This window comes from Hevea brasiliensis, chromosome 3 (assembly GCF_030052815.1).
Source record: "Hevea brasiliensis isolate MT/VB/25A 57/8 chromosome 3, ASM3005281v1, whole genome shotgun sequence".
Classification (NCBI taxonomy): Eukaryota; Viridiplantae; Streptophyta; class Magnoliopsida; order Malpighiales; family Euphorbiaceae; genus Hevea; species Hevea brasiliensis.
In genome coordinates, this window is record NC_079495.1 from 8186378 (window position 1) to 8203255 (window position 16878).

A 16878-nucleotide genomic window follows, 5' to 3' on the forward strand; every position below is an offset into this window, starting at 1 on the left:
ATAATTAGTATATTGAGTAGTTTTTAAACTATAAGGTATCGAGTTTAAATTTTAATTAAAATTAAACATATTAAAAATAAAAATTTAATATTCAAATAAAAAAATTAACTTAAAACTCGATTACACATTAATTTAGTTTATTTTTAATTTTTTTTAATTTAATTCAGAAATTTTAATTTAAGTTAAATTTAACTAAAAAATCAATAAAATCAAAAAATTGAGCTTCTTAATTTTTATAATTAAATCAAGAAATTAATAAATTTAATGTCAATATCAAAAAAATAAAATTTTCATTTGTTATTTAAATAAAAAAAATAAAAAATTTAATTCATAAATTTTAATTTTTAAATTAAATTAAACTTAAAATGAAACTTTAAATTAAAATAGCAAAATATCAAAAATAAACTAAATTAAAATTTCTAATAAATACAGGCCTAAATTATAACATTTGCAAAAAGCTTTAGTATATCACATTGTGTTGCATCTTCCTTTTAGCCTCTTATTTTGAATACCCAGTAATGCGTCAGAATGATGGGAATGGATTTAGCCTAGCAACTGGAACACAAATCAAAGGATTCGCTCTTGGAAGGGTTAGTCCAAGTCCCTCATCCATGTCAACAGTACCATCCCCTCCATTAACCTTCCATTCAAAGCATTGAATCATAGCAGCAAGGCTTGTCTGCACCACTTGCAGTGCTAGTGAGGTTCCAGGGCACCCTCTTCTTCCACTTCCAAACGGCAACAAATGGAAATGCTGACCCCTCACGTCCAGCTGACTCTTTCCATTTCCCTCTTCACTCATAAACCTTTCTGGCCAGAATTCAAGTGGGTTTTCCCAGTGGCTTGGATCCCTTCCAAGAGCCCACACATTCACAAAAAGTCGAGTTCTTGCAGGAATTTCGTATCCATTTATACTGCAATTTTCAGTTGATTCTCTCACAATTAATGGGCCTGTTGGGTGAAGCCGTAGCGTTTCTTTTACTATGGCTTGGAGGTATGGGAGGTTAGGAATATCTGATTCTCCTACTAGTCTGCTCTTTCCTATTACAGAATCAATCTCTTCTCTTGCTTTCTTCATAATATCTGGGTGATTGATTAGCTCTGCTAGTGCCCATTCTGTAGTAATGGCTGAAGTGTCTGTCCCTGCTGCAAATATATCCTATGCAATGCAGAAATCAATTTTTTTTTTCAGTTTATTTATATGAATTTTTCAATGACATAAAATCATCATATTGCTGCTTTTGCTATCATTATAACTCCCATTAACTAAAATCCCCAGGAGACATGACATCGCAGAGATTGTAAATGGGGTTATTATTTCGCTGCTTTAGAGGATGGGGGGACTGAAAAAGCAGAGTTAATTGCTAAAATCTAATTATATCATCAGTTATGTAGGATTTGACAAAGATACCTTGCTTCCATTAGCATGATGAGTATTTTTAAATGTCATCCATAGTGGGGTAGACTAAGTCATCCTACTGGACCTCACCCTTGGCCTGGTCGTAATTTCCCTAGTAAAACATAGGGGATATGGTTTTGATTCCTCCACCTAGACTTTCCATCAAGTTAGTAGTTTGATTGTCCTGCAATCTTGCCACGAGTTAGGGAATATCCTTTTTTTCCACTATGTTTGGAGCCCATCTTTGTACTTGGAATTTTTATCCTTGTCATTTGTATTTGTGTGATTTTACAGTTGTGATGGGGGGGGAGGATCTGTATCTACTGGCTGAAGTATGATTATTACGAAATCCTCTTATGCCTACACCATTTCCAAATGGAAAGAAAAGAAAAAAAGTATGCAGTTTGTGATGTAGAAATTCATTATTTTTTGGAGAAGATGATTTCCAAGGGAAAGAAGGCTGTGTAAAATTGATTGGTAATAAAGAATGCAGGAGTTGACTAGGAATTGGAGCCATTTGGAATTCTTAAAAACTTTGCACCTAACAGCAATTAGATGACCAGTGATTCTACCTGTCATGTCAACACCTACATTGATTGTTATTCTTAAATTGTTAGTCATATAACGATCTAGTTAGTCTCATGGACAGTGAATGAGCTTTAAGGATGTTACTTTAATGATTGTCAGTTGCATGAGTTAAGGATATTAAAATTAATACTGAAAACCTGTTTGTATGTGTGTGTTGATGAGACTTTACCAGAATAAAGGCCTTGATGTTTTCTCTAGTCAGTTTCATTTCTGAGTTTGCATCTTCTGAAATATCGAGTAAAATTTCTAGTAAATCTTTCATTGAATCTCCTCCTGTTTCTTTCTTTATCTTCCTCGCCTCTTGATGCTCTCCTATGATCCTCTCCATCATTTTGTCAAACTTGTCATGAACTTCCTTCAGCCGTCTGTTAAATCCCTGCAAATCTAAGTTCTTACAGAACCAAATAAAGTCTGACAAATTAAACTTCCCTGTAAGTTCCGCGGTCTCTTGCGTCAACTTCCTGACCTCATCAGCTTCATCTTCACCGTCTGAACACCTTTGGCTCATAGTCATTCTTGATATTACATTATTAGTTGCCCTTATAAGCTGTTTTCCAACATCAACTGACTCGCCTGCATTTGCTTTCTTTAGCATCAAATGCAAAAATCTCCTTATCTCTTCGTGTCTGACTGGAAGCAACTGGTCCAGCATTCGACCTCCAAGAAGTTCAGAAACACAAATTTTCTTCATGAATTTCCAGTATGGTCCATAAGGAGCAAAGGAGAAATCAGCTGAGCCATATGTGAGGTAATCTACAGCAAACATTTTTGGACGATCACAGAAAGAAGTTTCATGTGTTTTGAGGAATTCTTTTGCCATCTCAGGGGAGGAAGCAACAACACAAGGGACAGAGCCAAGGAATATGTGAATTAAGGGTCCATACTTGGTTGAAAGCTTGTGGAGAGCTTGATGAGGTATCGGAGCAAGGAGATGGAGGTGTCCAATGATTGGTAGGGCTGGTGGGCTTGGTGGAAGATGAGCTGTGGGTCGAATTTTGTTAAGTATTACTCTGATCACAATCATGGAGACTAGCCATATGAGAAGAAGAATCACGTATTCTTGGAAATCTGCCATGTTTGAATTTTGATTGAATATAGTAGAAGGTATCATATCAGAGAGCAGTTTATATAATGGATAAGGGGGACTCTTTCCTTTACTAGAAATACCACTTGGTGCTAGGCAAGAAAGCTTGGAGAGGCATTTCAGAGACGACACAGTGAATGCAATGATTGATTACAAAGCAAATAAACAGGCGTTTGAGAAATTGCTTCTTTTTAACTTGGACTGTTTGTTTTTTAATCATCTATTTACAATTATTTAAGTGAATAGAAAAGAAATGATATTTGACAAAATAACATCTTAGAATTCTTGGTTTGGACCATTTCCATTAAATACATAGAAATAGATTGTATGTTTCCTATACATATAATATTGGCAGTTGTGATTAGAATATACATTCTATCGCTATCAGGTTTGTAGACTTTTGTTAATGCCAACAATTTTACGGCAAATGTGATAGCTATAGGGGGCCAAAGGGCTGAAAGATATGCATGGATATTAAATTTGTGATGTATATAATAAGAGAGTTATTTTATTCATCTTATTCTAATAGAGTTATTTTGTCCATACTTGTTTGTATCCTTATGGTCATGGCCTATTTCTTCATGTTTCGTGTTCATGTTACATTCTTGCGTCTCTTTCAAGAGTTTGAACGCTAGCACTTTGGTCCTGTTTGCAGGAAGCCGGCCAGGCCAAAGCTGAATCTAAGTAATTCACCTTAATGTGAGGCCAAGCCATATGCATTGAGAAGATGCCCAAAAATGATGGAAACCTGAATTTCATTTGGCAGGACCAAGCAAACGTTGAACATTAACATCACCATTTTGAGTATGTTTCCCAAGTGCTTTTCAGTTTTATTTATTATTATCAGCAAACTAAACCCATCAAAGGTTGGGCCCAATACAAACAAAACCCTAATCTGTAACGGGTCTAACCTTGACCCAACCAAAGGAGAACATAGCTTCCAAGATCGCTGCAACCTGGCTCCCACTTACGGTCATTATCATTCAAATAATATTTTGTGACTTCCATTATAATTTGCTGTACAAGTTTAGTTCAACACGATCATATCTATATAAATATAATAAATATGAGCTCTAAAATAAGTTGAAGACATGCTGCCATGTGACTTTCTATATTAAGCACTACTTGGCATGATAGGAAAGCCATATCAAGGGTTTTAACAGCAAAATTTTTTCATTCTTTTGCTTTCTTAGACTTTTTATTTTCCTTATTCATTTGAAAAATTTATAACAATAGTTATAATCTAGCTAATACTAGGAAAATTAAGAGTTATAAATTATATAAACCAAAGCCACATTTTCATTGCCACTATAAAGAAATCATGTGTTTAATTCATTATAATAAAATATTTATGATAATGATTACAATTTAATTAATATTAGAAAAACTAAGAGTCAGTCATAAACCATATAAATCAATATTACACATTAAAAATCAAATTAGCGACATTCTAATGCAAATAGAAAATATAATTTTCAATCAAAATTTTCTCTTAAACTTATCAAATAATAGCTTAGTAACCAAGGCATTATAAAAAAAAATAAAGAACAATTTGCATAAATGTTATTAAGATAATCTTCATCTTATAAGAATTTATTTAAATATGTTTTATTGGTATTTTATCTTTAGTTTTTATTTTTATTTTCAATTCATATTTTTTTTATTTATTTTTTTTTATATTTTCATGGTTGCTTTTATAAATATTTCTTAAAATATTTCAAATAAATTAAATATAAATATAAAAAACGCTATATAGTCATATCTTTATTCAATTAAATAATATATTAATAATGATCACGTTGGCGCAACACTTGCTAATTTACTAAAATTTATAGTTTAGCAAGCAATGAAGTTTGCTTCTAACTTGTTTAAATTGCAACTTAGCAGCTTTGGACCTAGTTTGCCAAATGACCAGTTTAGTTTTAGTTAAAGGAGAAGCAAGGTTCCATAGTAATGCCCAGAGGTCACTTTTGGCTTTACCAATTAACAGCAGTGTCAAGACTCAGGCAACCGAGTGAGAATCTTGAAACTCGTGTGATATTTGTACCCATTAAGGTTTACTGAATGTACCTACTAGTAAAGGGCATAACAATTTGTAATTTAGCACAATTTTCCATATGTTTTGTCATTCAAATTGTATATTTTTATGTTAATAAATTGTATTAAATAAACATTAATGAATGTAAATTTATACCCATTAAAAAAACCACGCAAATAAAATACTGACCTTCTCAGGCTTGACTCCAGATCCTAACAAGATGGCATCGAGCAACCACCTTTCTTTCCCAGATTTTGGGCAAGTTAATAGTTCAAAATTTTTCTTAAAAGAGAAAATGCAACATTCTTTTACATGTACTTATCTGGAGAAGTAATGACTTTCCACGAATTACGATGATCTAATTCAATGTGAATAACATATAGACAGCCTTAACCTATCATCCAACAACATCGATACCCACATTCTAAACAATACATCATGAATTTGTTCGAAACAGTAGATCCTAATTAAATAAAGAACAATTTCAGAAGGAAAAACAAAATTGGTAAGTTAGAATTAGCTTGATGAAAAGCAACAACCACCTTTCTTTCCAAGATTTTGATCCTGGACTGGAACAATGATCCTGGTTCCCTTTAGAAGGCCTGAAGTCCCATTAGCATCATGCTCATCATTAGCAGAAAGAGTTTTCTTGCTAATAACTCGATAAATCTCAGTTAGTACTGTCAAAAAAGCAGTTTCAACATTGGTTGCTTCAAGAGCTGATGTCTCCATAAAGAATAGATTTTCTCTTTGTGCAAACTCTTGGGCATCTTCTACAGGCACTGCTCGAAGACTTCCTAAGTCACACTTGTTGCCAATTAGCATTACTACAATGTTCTTATCAGCATGTCCCCTCAATTCCTCTAGCCACCTTGCCATATGATCGAAAGATTGGCGCTTTGTCATGTCATAAACTAACATTGCTCCAACTGCACCTCTATAGTATGCACTTGTCACTGCCCTATACCTGACGGGGAAAGAAAAAGGGAATAACATTACAATGCATCTCTCAATATAGCAAAATAACAATAATAATAGTGACTTGCAACATGTCAATCATCCTATCGAGGTTCTATTTGGTGAAACTGTTTCACTACAACCAATGATCATAGTGAGATCTATGTGGAATCTATCACTATCAACGGTTATAATATAACCGTTGTATAGATATCAATTGCATCATATAATTTTCACTCCTATCCTTGATCAAGAATGTAGGGGACACTAGAGAAAAGGAAACCAACAAAGAAGTCAATATGATTTGAAATTTTCTATATTTGCATTCGCATACTTAATTTGGTGACAAATATTCCACTCAAGTAATACTTTAAGTTCATGTCTCTTTTTCTCTTTTTTGTAAACAAAGAAGAAGAAAAGAAAAACAAATTCTCTATTTAGATATTGTCTTGTCCAATAGATCGTATTAGCACGGTTAAGGAAAGATTAGTAACCAATAGTTTGAATAATGTATTATCAAAGTTGAATGCGACTAACCAATTAGCTTTAGCTTAGTGGAGGTATCAAGTTCAAGTCTCAGTCAGAGCTAATTGAACAAAAGAAAAAGTTGAATGCGAACTAAATTTCTCCAAGAAAGCTAAATATCATTCGGCTAAGCATAGATTTGTAGCCCCCTACGAGGTATTCATGTAAACTTGACAAAAGATGAAAGTATGAAACTAAATTGCTCAATAATGTTGGCGGATTTTTGAATTAGTACCCAACAAATTCATACTAATTAATTGTGTTCTTAGGAAATGCTTGAGCATAAAGGAAAAAGGTGCATATCTTGGTCACAGCGAAATTCAAGATATATAGAGATTAGAGACTACTAAAATGACCAAAATACAAGGTGGAAGGAATTGTTCTGAATATGAATCACCAAACGAATTCCAATCAATCAAATTCACAAAACAACCAATTAAGATAAGTCTAGTTGGCCATCACAAAACAAACTTGACAATCTGTGCAACATTAATTCCTTGTTGCAAGTCATTGTTCCATCAGGTCATTAACTCAAGAAATTAAAATAATTTATGGGCAACTTCTATCTCGAATGATTATCAAGTTTTGATCATTGATACAACCTTACTGGCACAAAATCTATGCCTTTAAAATGTAAAAAATTGCAGAGGGCTGAAGAAAAAGAAGAAGGAGCGCACCTTTCTTGGCCAGCAGTGTCCCAAATTTGAGCCTTGACAGTCTTGTTATCCATAGAAAGAGTTTTTGTCTGGAATTCAACCCCAATTGTGGCTTTTGAATCCACACAGAATTCATTTCTTGCAAATCTTGCCAGGAGTTGGGATTTCCCAACAGCTGAATCTCCGATCAATACAACCTTAAATACATAATCAATCTTCTGATTAAAATCTACATAATTGGTCATCTTCAAATCAAATCAAATCCTGCTAGTTTTTCTCTCTGCTCTACAACATATATATATAATACAATGTGAAAATCTACAGAGAAAACTTGTTGAGATCTATGATCTTATCATAAAATGAACAAAAAGCACAAGTTGCAACATGGGTGTTGGAAATAAAAGCTTGAAAAGGCAAGGATTTGGATTCACTTAATGGGAATGATTGATGATGGATTAATTAATTAAGGGGAAGATAAGAAATTATTTGAAATGTTGGATTGATTTTTTTCTGTTTGTCTGTTGCAGAGAAGTGCTTGGGAGATGAATGGAGAGAGAGCCTACTGAAGATTTGTTATGTAACGGCTATGGTGATCCCAGATATGCGAAGATGAAGAAATTAGATGAATGTGACCAAACTACCCAAATTCACCATCTACAAATGCCTTAATTTCACTTTTTTACGGGTTATTTAATTTTTAATCAATCATTAATATTTTCAAAATATAAAAAAAAAATTCTCTAGGTAAAAAATTCTTCATATTAATGTTATTGCTGTTTTTATTATTTGAGAAATGTGAGTGCGACTTTTATAAATTAATTAATAATTACATTATATTATCGCATAAATACATTAAATGAAATATATTTTTATCTAGAGTTCTTATATAAGTTTTCTTTTAAACTTTATTATTAACTTCATTGACTAATAATCTAAGCAAGTATTTAATTTTTTTTTTTTAAATTTCCATATATTTAATTTTTAATCATATTACTATTGATGATTTAAATTTACTTGTTCTAAAACATTAATAAAATATATTTAAAATTTTAATTAAAGAATAAAATAAAATTAACTTTTAAACATTGATAAATATAAAATAGTATAAACATTGATTTTCTCTTAGGCATGAAAATGAATATTCACTAGAAATTCATCTTGATAAAAGTTTGACTCTAAATGAGTTAAACTCGAGTTTAATTAGTGGTGGATCTATAAATGTAAATGATGGGTCAATTGACTCTTCATTTTTTTAAATTATTTCTATGTATGTATGTGTTGTTATAAATTAACTCTTAAATTTAAATCGTGAACTCTCTTTTTGATGAAAAAATGTACTTTTATAATGAGAAATCAATTGATCCTTCTCAATTTTTAATAGTTTTGAGGGCATTAGATCTCGTTGATTATAATTATGAAAATATATTTAATTATATTTTTTTTATATGTTGACCCCAGAAAAAAAAATATATGAATCTACCACTGAGCTTAATATTTAAACTCATTTAGTAAATAAACTAAACTTGAGTTTATTAATACTTGACTTGTCAAAATTTATAAGCTAACTCATTATATAAACTCATGAGTTAACTTATTGAATGCACTCTAAAGTAGACCCATTAAATAGGATTGTTAATGAGCTCCTTAAATAGATTTATAAGTGATTTTATTGAATAGATTTGTGAGATAATTCATTAAGAAAGTTCTTTATATTAATTATTGTATTCTATAATATTATAAATATATTGATTTTATTTGTCATTATTTTAAAAATAATATATTAATAACTATTACTTAAAATTATGATATAATTAAGTTATATAAAATACAAATATTTGTCATTTATATTTAATTTTTATGAAGATTAAATTATTTTATGTGAAAAATAAAATTAAATATTAGATGATATAAAATAAGTTTTAAATTTAATTATAAATTTGAGTTACAAAAACATGTTTAAATTTTTTAATATATAAAATTTGAATAAAAAACCTAACCATAACATAACACATGACATATATTTATATTTATTAAAATTGTATTTATATATAAATAAATTAATAAATTAATATATTAAATACATAAAATAATAAGTAATAATTAAATTAATTTTTCATAAAAAGTTAATTAGAATAATTTTATCTATGAATTACTAAATAAATCAAAATTATATAATTTTTAAAATAGAGAGATTTAAATCTCACACTTCTCTTTTTAAACTTTAAACTTTTTTTAAAATTCAAATTTACCACTAAACTATATAAATTTAACTACTATTATTTTTCACTTTATCATTATTGCATCTTTCTTTCCAAACCCTAAATTTTTAAAAGTTAAGGTTGGAGTTTACCATTAAACTATCCTACCATTGCTATTATCCTCTCTCCCTTTGATTATAAATCTTAAACACATATCAAATTCACAATTACAAGTTTTAATTAAATTTAATAAATCATATTATATGCATTATATTAGTGGGTTCCCTTTCAACTTCCAAACGATTTGTTTTTTTTTGTCTTGCTAATTATAAGAAGGGTAATTTATTATTTGGTTCTTGAATTTTGATCGATATTATGATTTGATCTTTATATTTTTGAAATTGAATAATTTAGTCTCTCACTTATACTTTCGTCAAAATCAGAGATCTTTTCGTTCAATATTGTCGTTAGTTTAAGTGAAAAGACAAATATATCATTTATTAATTAAAGAAAATTTATTATTTGATCCCTGAATTTTGATCAATATTACAACTTGGTCCTTGTGTTTTTGAAATTGAATGATTTAGTCCCTATATTTGATAATTGCTGAATTATTATAATTTGTTTTTTTCTTATTAACTTTGTTCTCATTAAAAATTTTTTTAATTTATTTTATAGAACAAAAAGAATTAATTTATTTGATAATAATTAATTGTAATTGAAGGAAAATATAAGTGAGGGATTAAATTATTCAATTATCAAAATATAGGGATCAAATTGTACTATTAGTCAAATCTCAATGGCCAAATAGTAATTTTTTTTAATTAAATAAATGATATATTTTGTCTTTTCACTTAAACTAACGCAATACTAAAAAGAATGACCTCTAATTTTGACGAAAGTACAATTGAGGTATTAAATCGTTCAATTTCCAAAATACTGAGACTTAATATGGGTCATAAACTAGATACTAAATAGTAAATTTATAAGAATTCATATTTTACAATCAATTCTCAATTTCAAATTTTATGTTATATAGATAATTTATTTTTATAAAGTCCTAAAAATATATTATAATATATAATTGAAATTTTACTATATTTATTCCATTACTTAAAAATTTTTTAAAATTTAAATATTGTTAAAAACTTTATTTTAAGCTTTTAAAAATATAGTTATATACATAATCAGGCCAAGAATATTTATGCATTTAGGATATTTGTTGATTTTTTTTTATTTTCTTTAAAGCTATTTTTTAAGAGTTTTTTCTTTAAAAATTATATAATTATTATAAGATACAAATATTAATTATTTGATTTATATTAAAAATGCTTTTAAAGTTTCAAAATATTTATCATATATGCAATATTTTCAACTTTTAAAAATTAACACTTATTAGTTTAATAATTAGGAACAATATGTGAACAATAAACCTCAAAGGAAATTAAATTTAAGTAGCAATGATAGTGGAGATAGTGGATATGTTGTTGAATCTGAAGGAGGTGATGTGTCTATGGACAATTATTCAGCTGCCAATGATGTAAGTGAAATGTGGGTTGATTATGAGGGAAGTATTGGTGGCATTTTTTAGGGACATTTTTTTATTTTGTTTATTTCATAAAATAAATTTTCCTCCCTTATATGAGATATGCCGATTTCATTCTCACATCCTTGCAATTTGAAGATTATGGGCCTGTTTGGCATTACTGTTATAATTGCTATTGAGAAAATCAATTTTTTAAATATACGAGTTAGATAATATTAAAAAATAATTTAAAATTAAATTTGATAAATTTCAGTTATAAGAATACTAAAATAATAAAATAACTTTTTTTAAATTACTTTTTTCAACAGTAATATGGAGCACTTAAATTTATTTTATTTTATTTTAATAGAAATATTTATTAGTTATCTAATTTCAATTAAGATTAGTTATTTTCTTGTTCTATCTAGATTTCTTATTCTATTTATGTTTATGTAAAACTCCTAGATAATAGTTATCTTATTCTAATTAGTTTAGGACTATCAAATCCTATAAATACCTGCCATTATATTCAGATTTTGTAATTTTACTTATTTCTTCAAATTTCAATAAAATTTCTTTGCTTACTTTTATCTCTTTTTTCTTAAGGTTTTGGATTAAACTTTTGTTGTTCTTTGGAGATTTGTTCTTATGACAATCTTTACACGCTACGTCAGGTAGTATTAGATCAAGGATTGGTGGTGGTGGTGGTGGCAATCAATCTCATAACAGTGATCAGGGGTTAGTAGCTGCTTCAAGAGCAATCGAAAAGCATTGAAATTCTCTAAAAGAAATTACGTGGCAATTACAAGTGATATAAGAGCAATTGTAAACCAAAATGAATGTTGGTGAAAATAGGAATCAAGTACCTATCCAAACCAGTGGAGTTAACCCCGGCAGAGTTGAACTTGATCCTGTTTGAGTTAACCCAAGTAGAGTTGAACTTGAACCTGTTCTTATCAATCCAAAAAGAATAGCCATGATGGATGATGATACAAGCAAAGATGAGGAGATGGACTTCAGGTATGTTGCATGCCAAGAATAAGAAAGAGGTAGCCAAAATTTCCAACAATAGCATAAGAGGGATGATGAGTTCAAATTGAAGATGGATATCCCTACCTTTAGTGGAGATCTTAACATTGAAGGTTTTCTTTATTGGTTGACTGAGGTGGATCATTTCTTCAAGTATGCTAAAATTTCTGAGGAGCAAAAGGTAAAATTAGTGGCTTATAGATTAAAGGGAGAAGCTTCCGTATAGTGGGATCGATTGAAAGAGACAAGGAGGCTAGAAGGGCGCAATCCAATCACCATAGGAAGGATGATGCAACAATTATTAAGAGGTAGATTTTTACCTTCAGATTATGAATAATATTTATTTGAAGCTTACCAAAATTATTTGCAGGGAAATAGAAGTGTCAATGAATATACTGCTGAATTCTTAAGGTTGGCAGTAAGAAATCACTTATGCGAAAGTGATAATCAACAAGCAACGCGATATTTGAGTGGATTAAAACCTTCAATTTGTGATAAAATTGGAATTCAAATGGTGATGAGTGCGCAAGAGGCAAGGAACTTAGCCTTGAAAGCTGAGATGATATTATGGGAGAAAACTTGCCAAATTTATTATCCCACATATGATAGGGATAACCACCAAGCTAGAACTGAAAAGGAGAGAACCTCACAAGATGTTTCTTTGGGTGGTAATGTGGAGATAGCCAAAAATCCTGCAAGTTTCAACAATAAAGCTAATAGTTCTAACCCTCCAAAGACAAATAATCCTTATGCTAAGCCAATTCCAGTGAAAAGCAAGAGTGTAATGAGATGGGGCACAGGTCTAATGAATGTCCAAAGAGGAAATCTATCAACATCATTGAAAAACATGATGATGATGATGGTGAAATCAATTGTGGACCTAATGGAGAGGATGAAGAGGAAGATTATGAATAAGATGAATCGGCATGCTTGATGAGGAGGTCAATGTTCATACAAAAGATTGAAGACAAATCATTAAGGGCCTATTTACTTAGAGAGAATTTTCTAATTTTCTAGAAAATTTTTCTACAGAAAATGGAAATTAGAATATTCTGTTCATTTTGATTAATTTTCCAAAAACGAGTTAAGAAATAGTTTTCCAAATTTAAAAGAAAATTTAGAAAACATCTCTGAGTTGTTTTCCAAAATTTTCCGTTATAAAATTTGGAGAGTTTTCCAAATTTTCTACAAGTTTCCCAAATAGAAAACACTGAGGTTTTTATATCAGCGTTAAAAAGCATGTCTTCGAATCCTGGCAGAACTTTTTTTTCATTTTATCTCTTTTCTCCCCTTTTATTCCTCCCTTCCTCAATTATCAATTAATCCTTTTCTTCAAAGAGTTCTTTCTCTATTCTTCTCTCAATCAATTATCTCTCCTCTTCAGTCATGACGTCTTATTAGTTTTTTTTTTCTTGTGAGATTCCCCCAATTTAATAACCTTAAATATTGGATTGCGTTGATAATCCAAACTACCCCATGTTAATTTTCAATTTCTTCAATCTCAATACCCTTTTTGCTTACTTGATCTCTAGTTAAATTTTACATGGGTTCAACATCATCAAGTACATTTTTCTTTTTTTCTTTTTTTTTTCCCTTTACATTTTTATTTAGTCTTTTTGGTAATTGAGAAAATTTGAGAAAATAGTTGAGTGTATAGATTCAATAAGCTTCAATCCCACATATAGAATTGTTACTTTTTGTTGCAATCATGTGGCTTATGTAAATGTGAGCTTACATATTCTGTTTGTCTTGTTCTTTCTGAATCGGGAAATGGTAGAAACTTTTAATTTGGAGATTCAATAAAAAAGGACAAGAGATAGGTTGGAGGTATTTTAATCAAGTGTTGTTGTGAACTGGACTTCACAGTGCTCATAATTCTTCTTGTTCTTTATGTTCCAAGAATGACAATGTTGTCATTGTTTCTTTAGCTAAGAATAATGTAGATGATTTTTTTTTTCTTTATTGTATCTTATGTATTGTCTTTTTGCTATTAGTTTTTCTTTTGGTTGGTTAGAGATTGATCTTTAGGTTGGGTTATTAGAGATTGCCATTTGTTTGAGCTTAGATTCAATAATGTTTTCATTTGAACAGTTTAGTATCACCATTTATGCATTTCAATATACGTAAAAGTTCAAGTTTACCATCTTACTTAATCCGGTCCGACATTCATCTATCAATCCACTTAAAATAAATAAAATCTGAATGAGCCATTGATCAAATTAGTTATTTTTAATTTTTTTTCTTATCTGAATGGTGTCTTTTCTTCATGCAAGTTGGGTCTGGAATAGAAAGAAGCTCTGCCTTATAATTGAAAATATATTATTTAATATTAATTTATATTAATATTTTTAATTAATGTGTTTTAAAAAATATTGTTAACCTCAATTCCAATAATAATGTTAAATAAATTCATATTAATTCTATCTTTTTCTTAACGTGGTTAGATTATATATTTTAAAGCTTTTATGGGACATCAAAGTAGAATTTTGTGATGGAATACTTTCAAATTTAGGAAAAATACTAGTCAAGCAATTGCATGGTAGATTTATCTGCAATGACTTGATCAGAAAAAATCCTTCACGTGGATTGAAAAAGAATAAAGATATTTTCTCAGGAGGTGGGAATTCAATAATCATTATATATATATATATATATATATATATATATATATATATATATATATATACACACACATACACACACACACACAGAATTTGTTGCTGTACTTTCCAGTTGTTAGGTCTCTTTTACTACTTTGATTTAATTGTTTGTGCTCCATTGGTTCGTTTTGATAAAGGAGTACTCAAATATTGATGTTGAATCTATGTCCTACTCTACTATGTTGCACTTGGTGCACATTTCTACTTTGTTTTGTGAACAATATTTGTGTGTCCTAGCTGCATTTTTGTGTTCATGTTGTGGCAGATTTGGTGCAAAGTTGGTTGACTACTTTTTGTAATATATATATACACATTTTTTCATATATTCTCTTTCAGCTTAATATGATGCAATTTCTTCCTTCGCTTCCAATATCTTTTGCTTGAGAAACGAATCAATACAAGATCCATTAAAGGTATGTTATTTGGCTTGATCTATATATACTAAGTTGGTGGGACTTAATTTATTTGATATATTTATTTGAATATTTAATTTACTGCATGTAAATATTGTGTTATAATTGGTAAATAAATGGGGGGAAAGATTGGGGATGGTTAAGATGTGAAAGAATGGTTTGACGCAAATGAAGTTTCATTTCTAAGAATATTGAAAGAAAGAGTTAAAAAGGATTCTAATGGAACACCCAGTTTTAAACAAAGTGATTGGCAAGAAATGGATGATGAGCTATATTTAGCAATAGGAGAGAGATATGGTATAGATAAGCTGAAGGGAAAATACAATCATCTTCGTGTAAAGCATCACAATTTTCTGAATTGTTGGAGCACACTGGTGTCATTATGATTCAAACTCAAACATCATTTTGCTGCAGAAGATGTTTGGCAAATGTTTTATAAGGTAATTTTTTATTTAAATTATCTAAAGAAATTTAAATTAAAAAAAGAAGTTTTTTTTTACATTAATTGCATGAAAATTTAAAGTGTTTGGGAGATATGGGAGTGGCATGGTTAACTAAATTGTTTAATAAGATTCTAAATTCAAAGAAAATGCCTGATGAATGGAAGAGGAGTATTTGTACCTATTTTTAAAAATAAGGGAGACAAGTTGCTCAAACTATAGAGAAATTAAACTCATGAGCCATACCATGAAGTTGTGGGAGAGAGTTGTGAAACATCGACTACGTCATGATACTTCTATCTCTCCCAATCAATTTGGCTTTATGCCTGATAGTTCAACTATGAAAGCAATCTTTCTCATCAGAAGCTTGATGGAGAAATATAGAGATGCGAGGAAAGATTTACACATGGTTTTTATGGATCTGGAGAAAGCGTATGATAGTGTTCCAAGAGATGTCTTATGGAGAGTGTTAGAACAAAAGTGGATATGTATTAGGTACATACAAGTATTGAAAGACATGTACGAAGGAGCAACTACTATTATGCGCACAGTGGGAGGGGACACAAGAGATTTTGCTATCTTAGTTGGATTACACCGAGGTTTAGCTGTAAGCCCTTACCTTTTTATATTAGTTTTAGATGAATTAACGAAACATATACAATAAAGTATCCCTTAGTGTATGATATTTGCGAATGATATAGTTCTGATAGATGAGATGCAAAAAGAAGTTAATAGAAAGCTAGAGCTTTGGAAAAGTACTCTAGAGTCAAAGGGCTTTAAGTTAAGTAGAACGAAGACAGAATACATGCATTGCAAGTTCAGTGAAGGCCAAACTGATGATAGGGAAGGAGTTAGTTTGGATGGAGTGATACTGTCCCAAAGTAATCACTTTAAATATCTCGGCTCAGTCCTGTAAGTATATGAAAGATGTGAGGAGGATGTTAGTCATAGGATTAAAGCCGAATGGTTGAAGTGGAGACGTGCCACGGGAGTTTTATGTGATCGCAAGATTCCCAATAAGTTGAACAGAGAATTTTACCGTACAACCATATGACCGGCCATGTTATATGGTATTTAATATTGAGCACTAAAGGAGTCGTATGTGTCTAAGATAAGAGTTGCAGAGATGAGAATGTTAAGATGAATGAGTGGCCATACTAGACTAGATAAAGTCCGTAATGAGAATATTAGAGAAAAGGTAGGAGTGGTATCAATTGAGAATAAGTTGAGAGAAGGGAGATTAAGGTAGTTTGGTCATGTGAAGCGTAGACATACGGGGGCTCCAGTTAGACAAGTAGAGCACATTAGGGTAGATGATAGAAAGAAAAGAAGGGTTAGACCTAAATTGACTTGGAGGAGAGTAGTA

At 30.2% G+C, this 16878-nt stretch overlaps 2 protein-coding genes across 2 annotated transcripts; both read right to left on the minus strand.

Annotated features, from left to right (window-relative positions):
- Nucleotides 1–439: 439 nt before the first annotated feature.
- On the minus strand, nucleotides 440–3234 carry LOC110647418 (3,9-dihydroxypterocarpan 6A-monooxygenase). Its single transcript, XM_021801229.2, has 2 exons — nucleotides 2157–3234; nucleotides 440–1159 (listed from the first exon to the last, which is right to left on the minus strand). Exons 1-2 carry the CDS (start codon nucleotides 3096–3098, stop codon nucleotides 524–526), a joined length of 1578 nt encoding a protein of 525 aa, XP_021656921.2. The 5' UTR covers nucleotides 3099–3234; the 3' UTR covers nucleotides 440–523.
- Nucleotides 3235–5414: 2180 nt separating this feature from the next.
- Nucleotides 5415–7870, minus strand: LOC110647419 (ras-related protein RABA4d). Its single transcript, XM_058143783.1, has 2 exons — nucleotides 7269–7870; nucleotides 5415–6076 (listed from the first exon to the last, which is right to left on the minus strand). The coding sequence occupies exons 1-2, from the start codon at nucleotides 7490–7492 to the stop codon at nucleotides 5626–5628; spliced, it is 675 nt and encodes a 224-aa protein (XP_057999766.1). The 5' UTR covers nucleotides 7493–7870; the 3' UTR covers nucleotides 5415–5625.
- Nucleotides 7871–16878: the final 9008 nt, after the last annotated feature.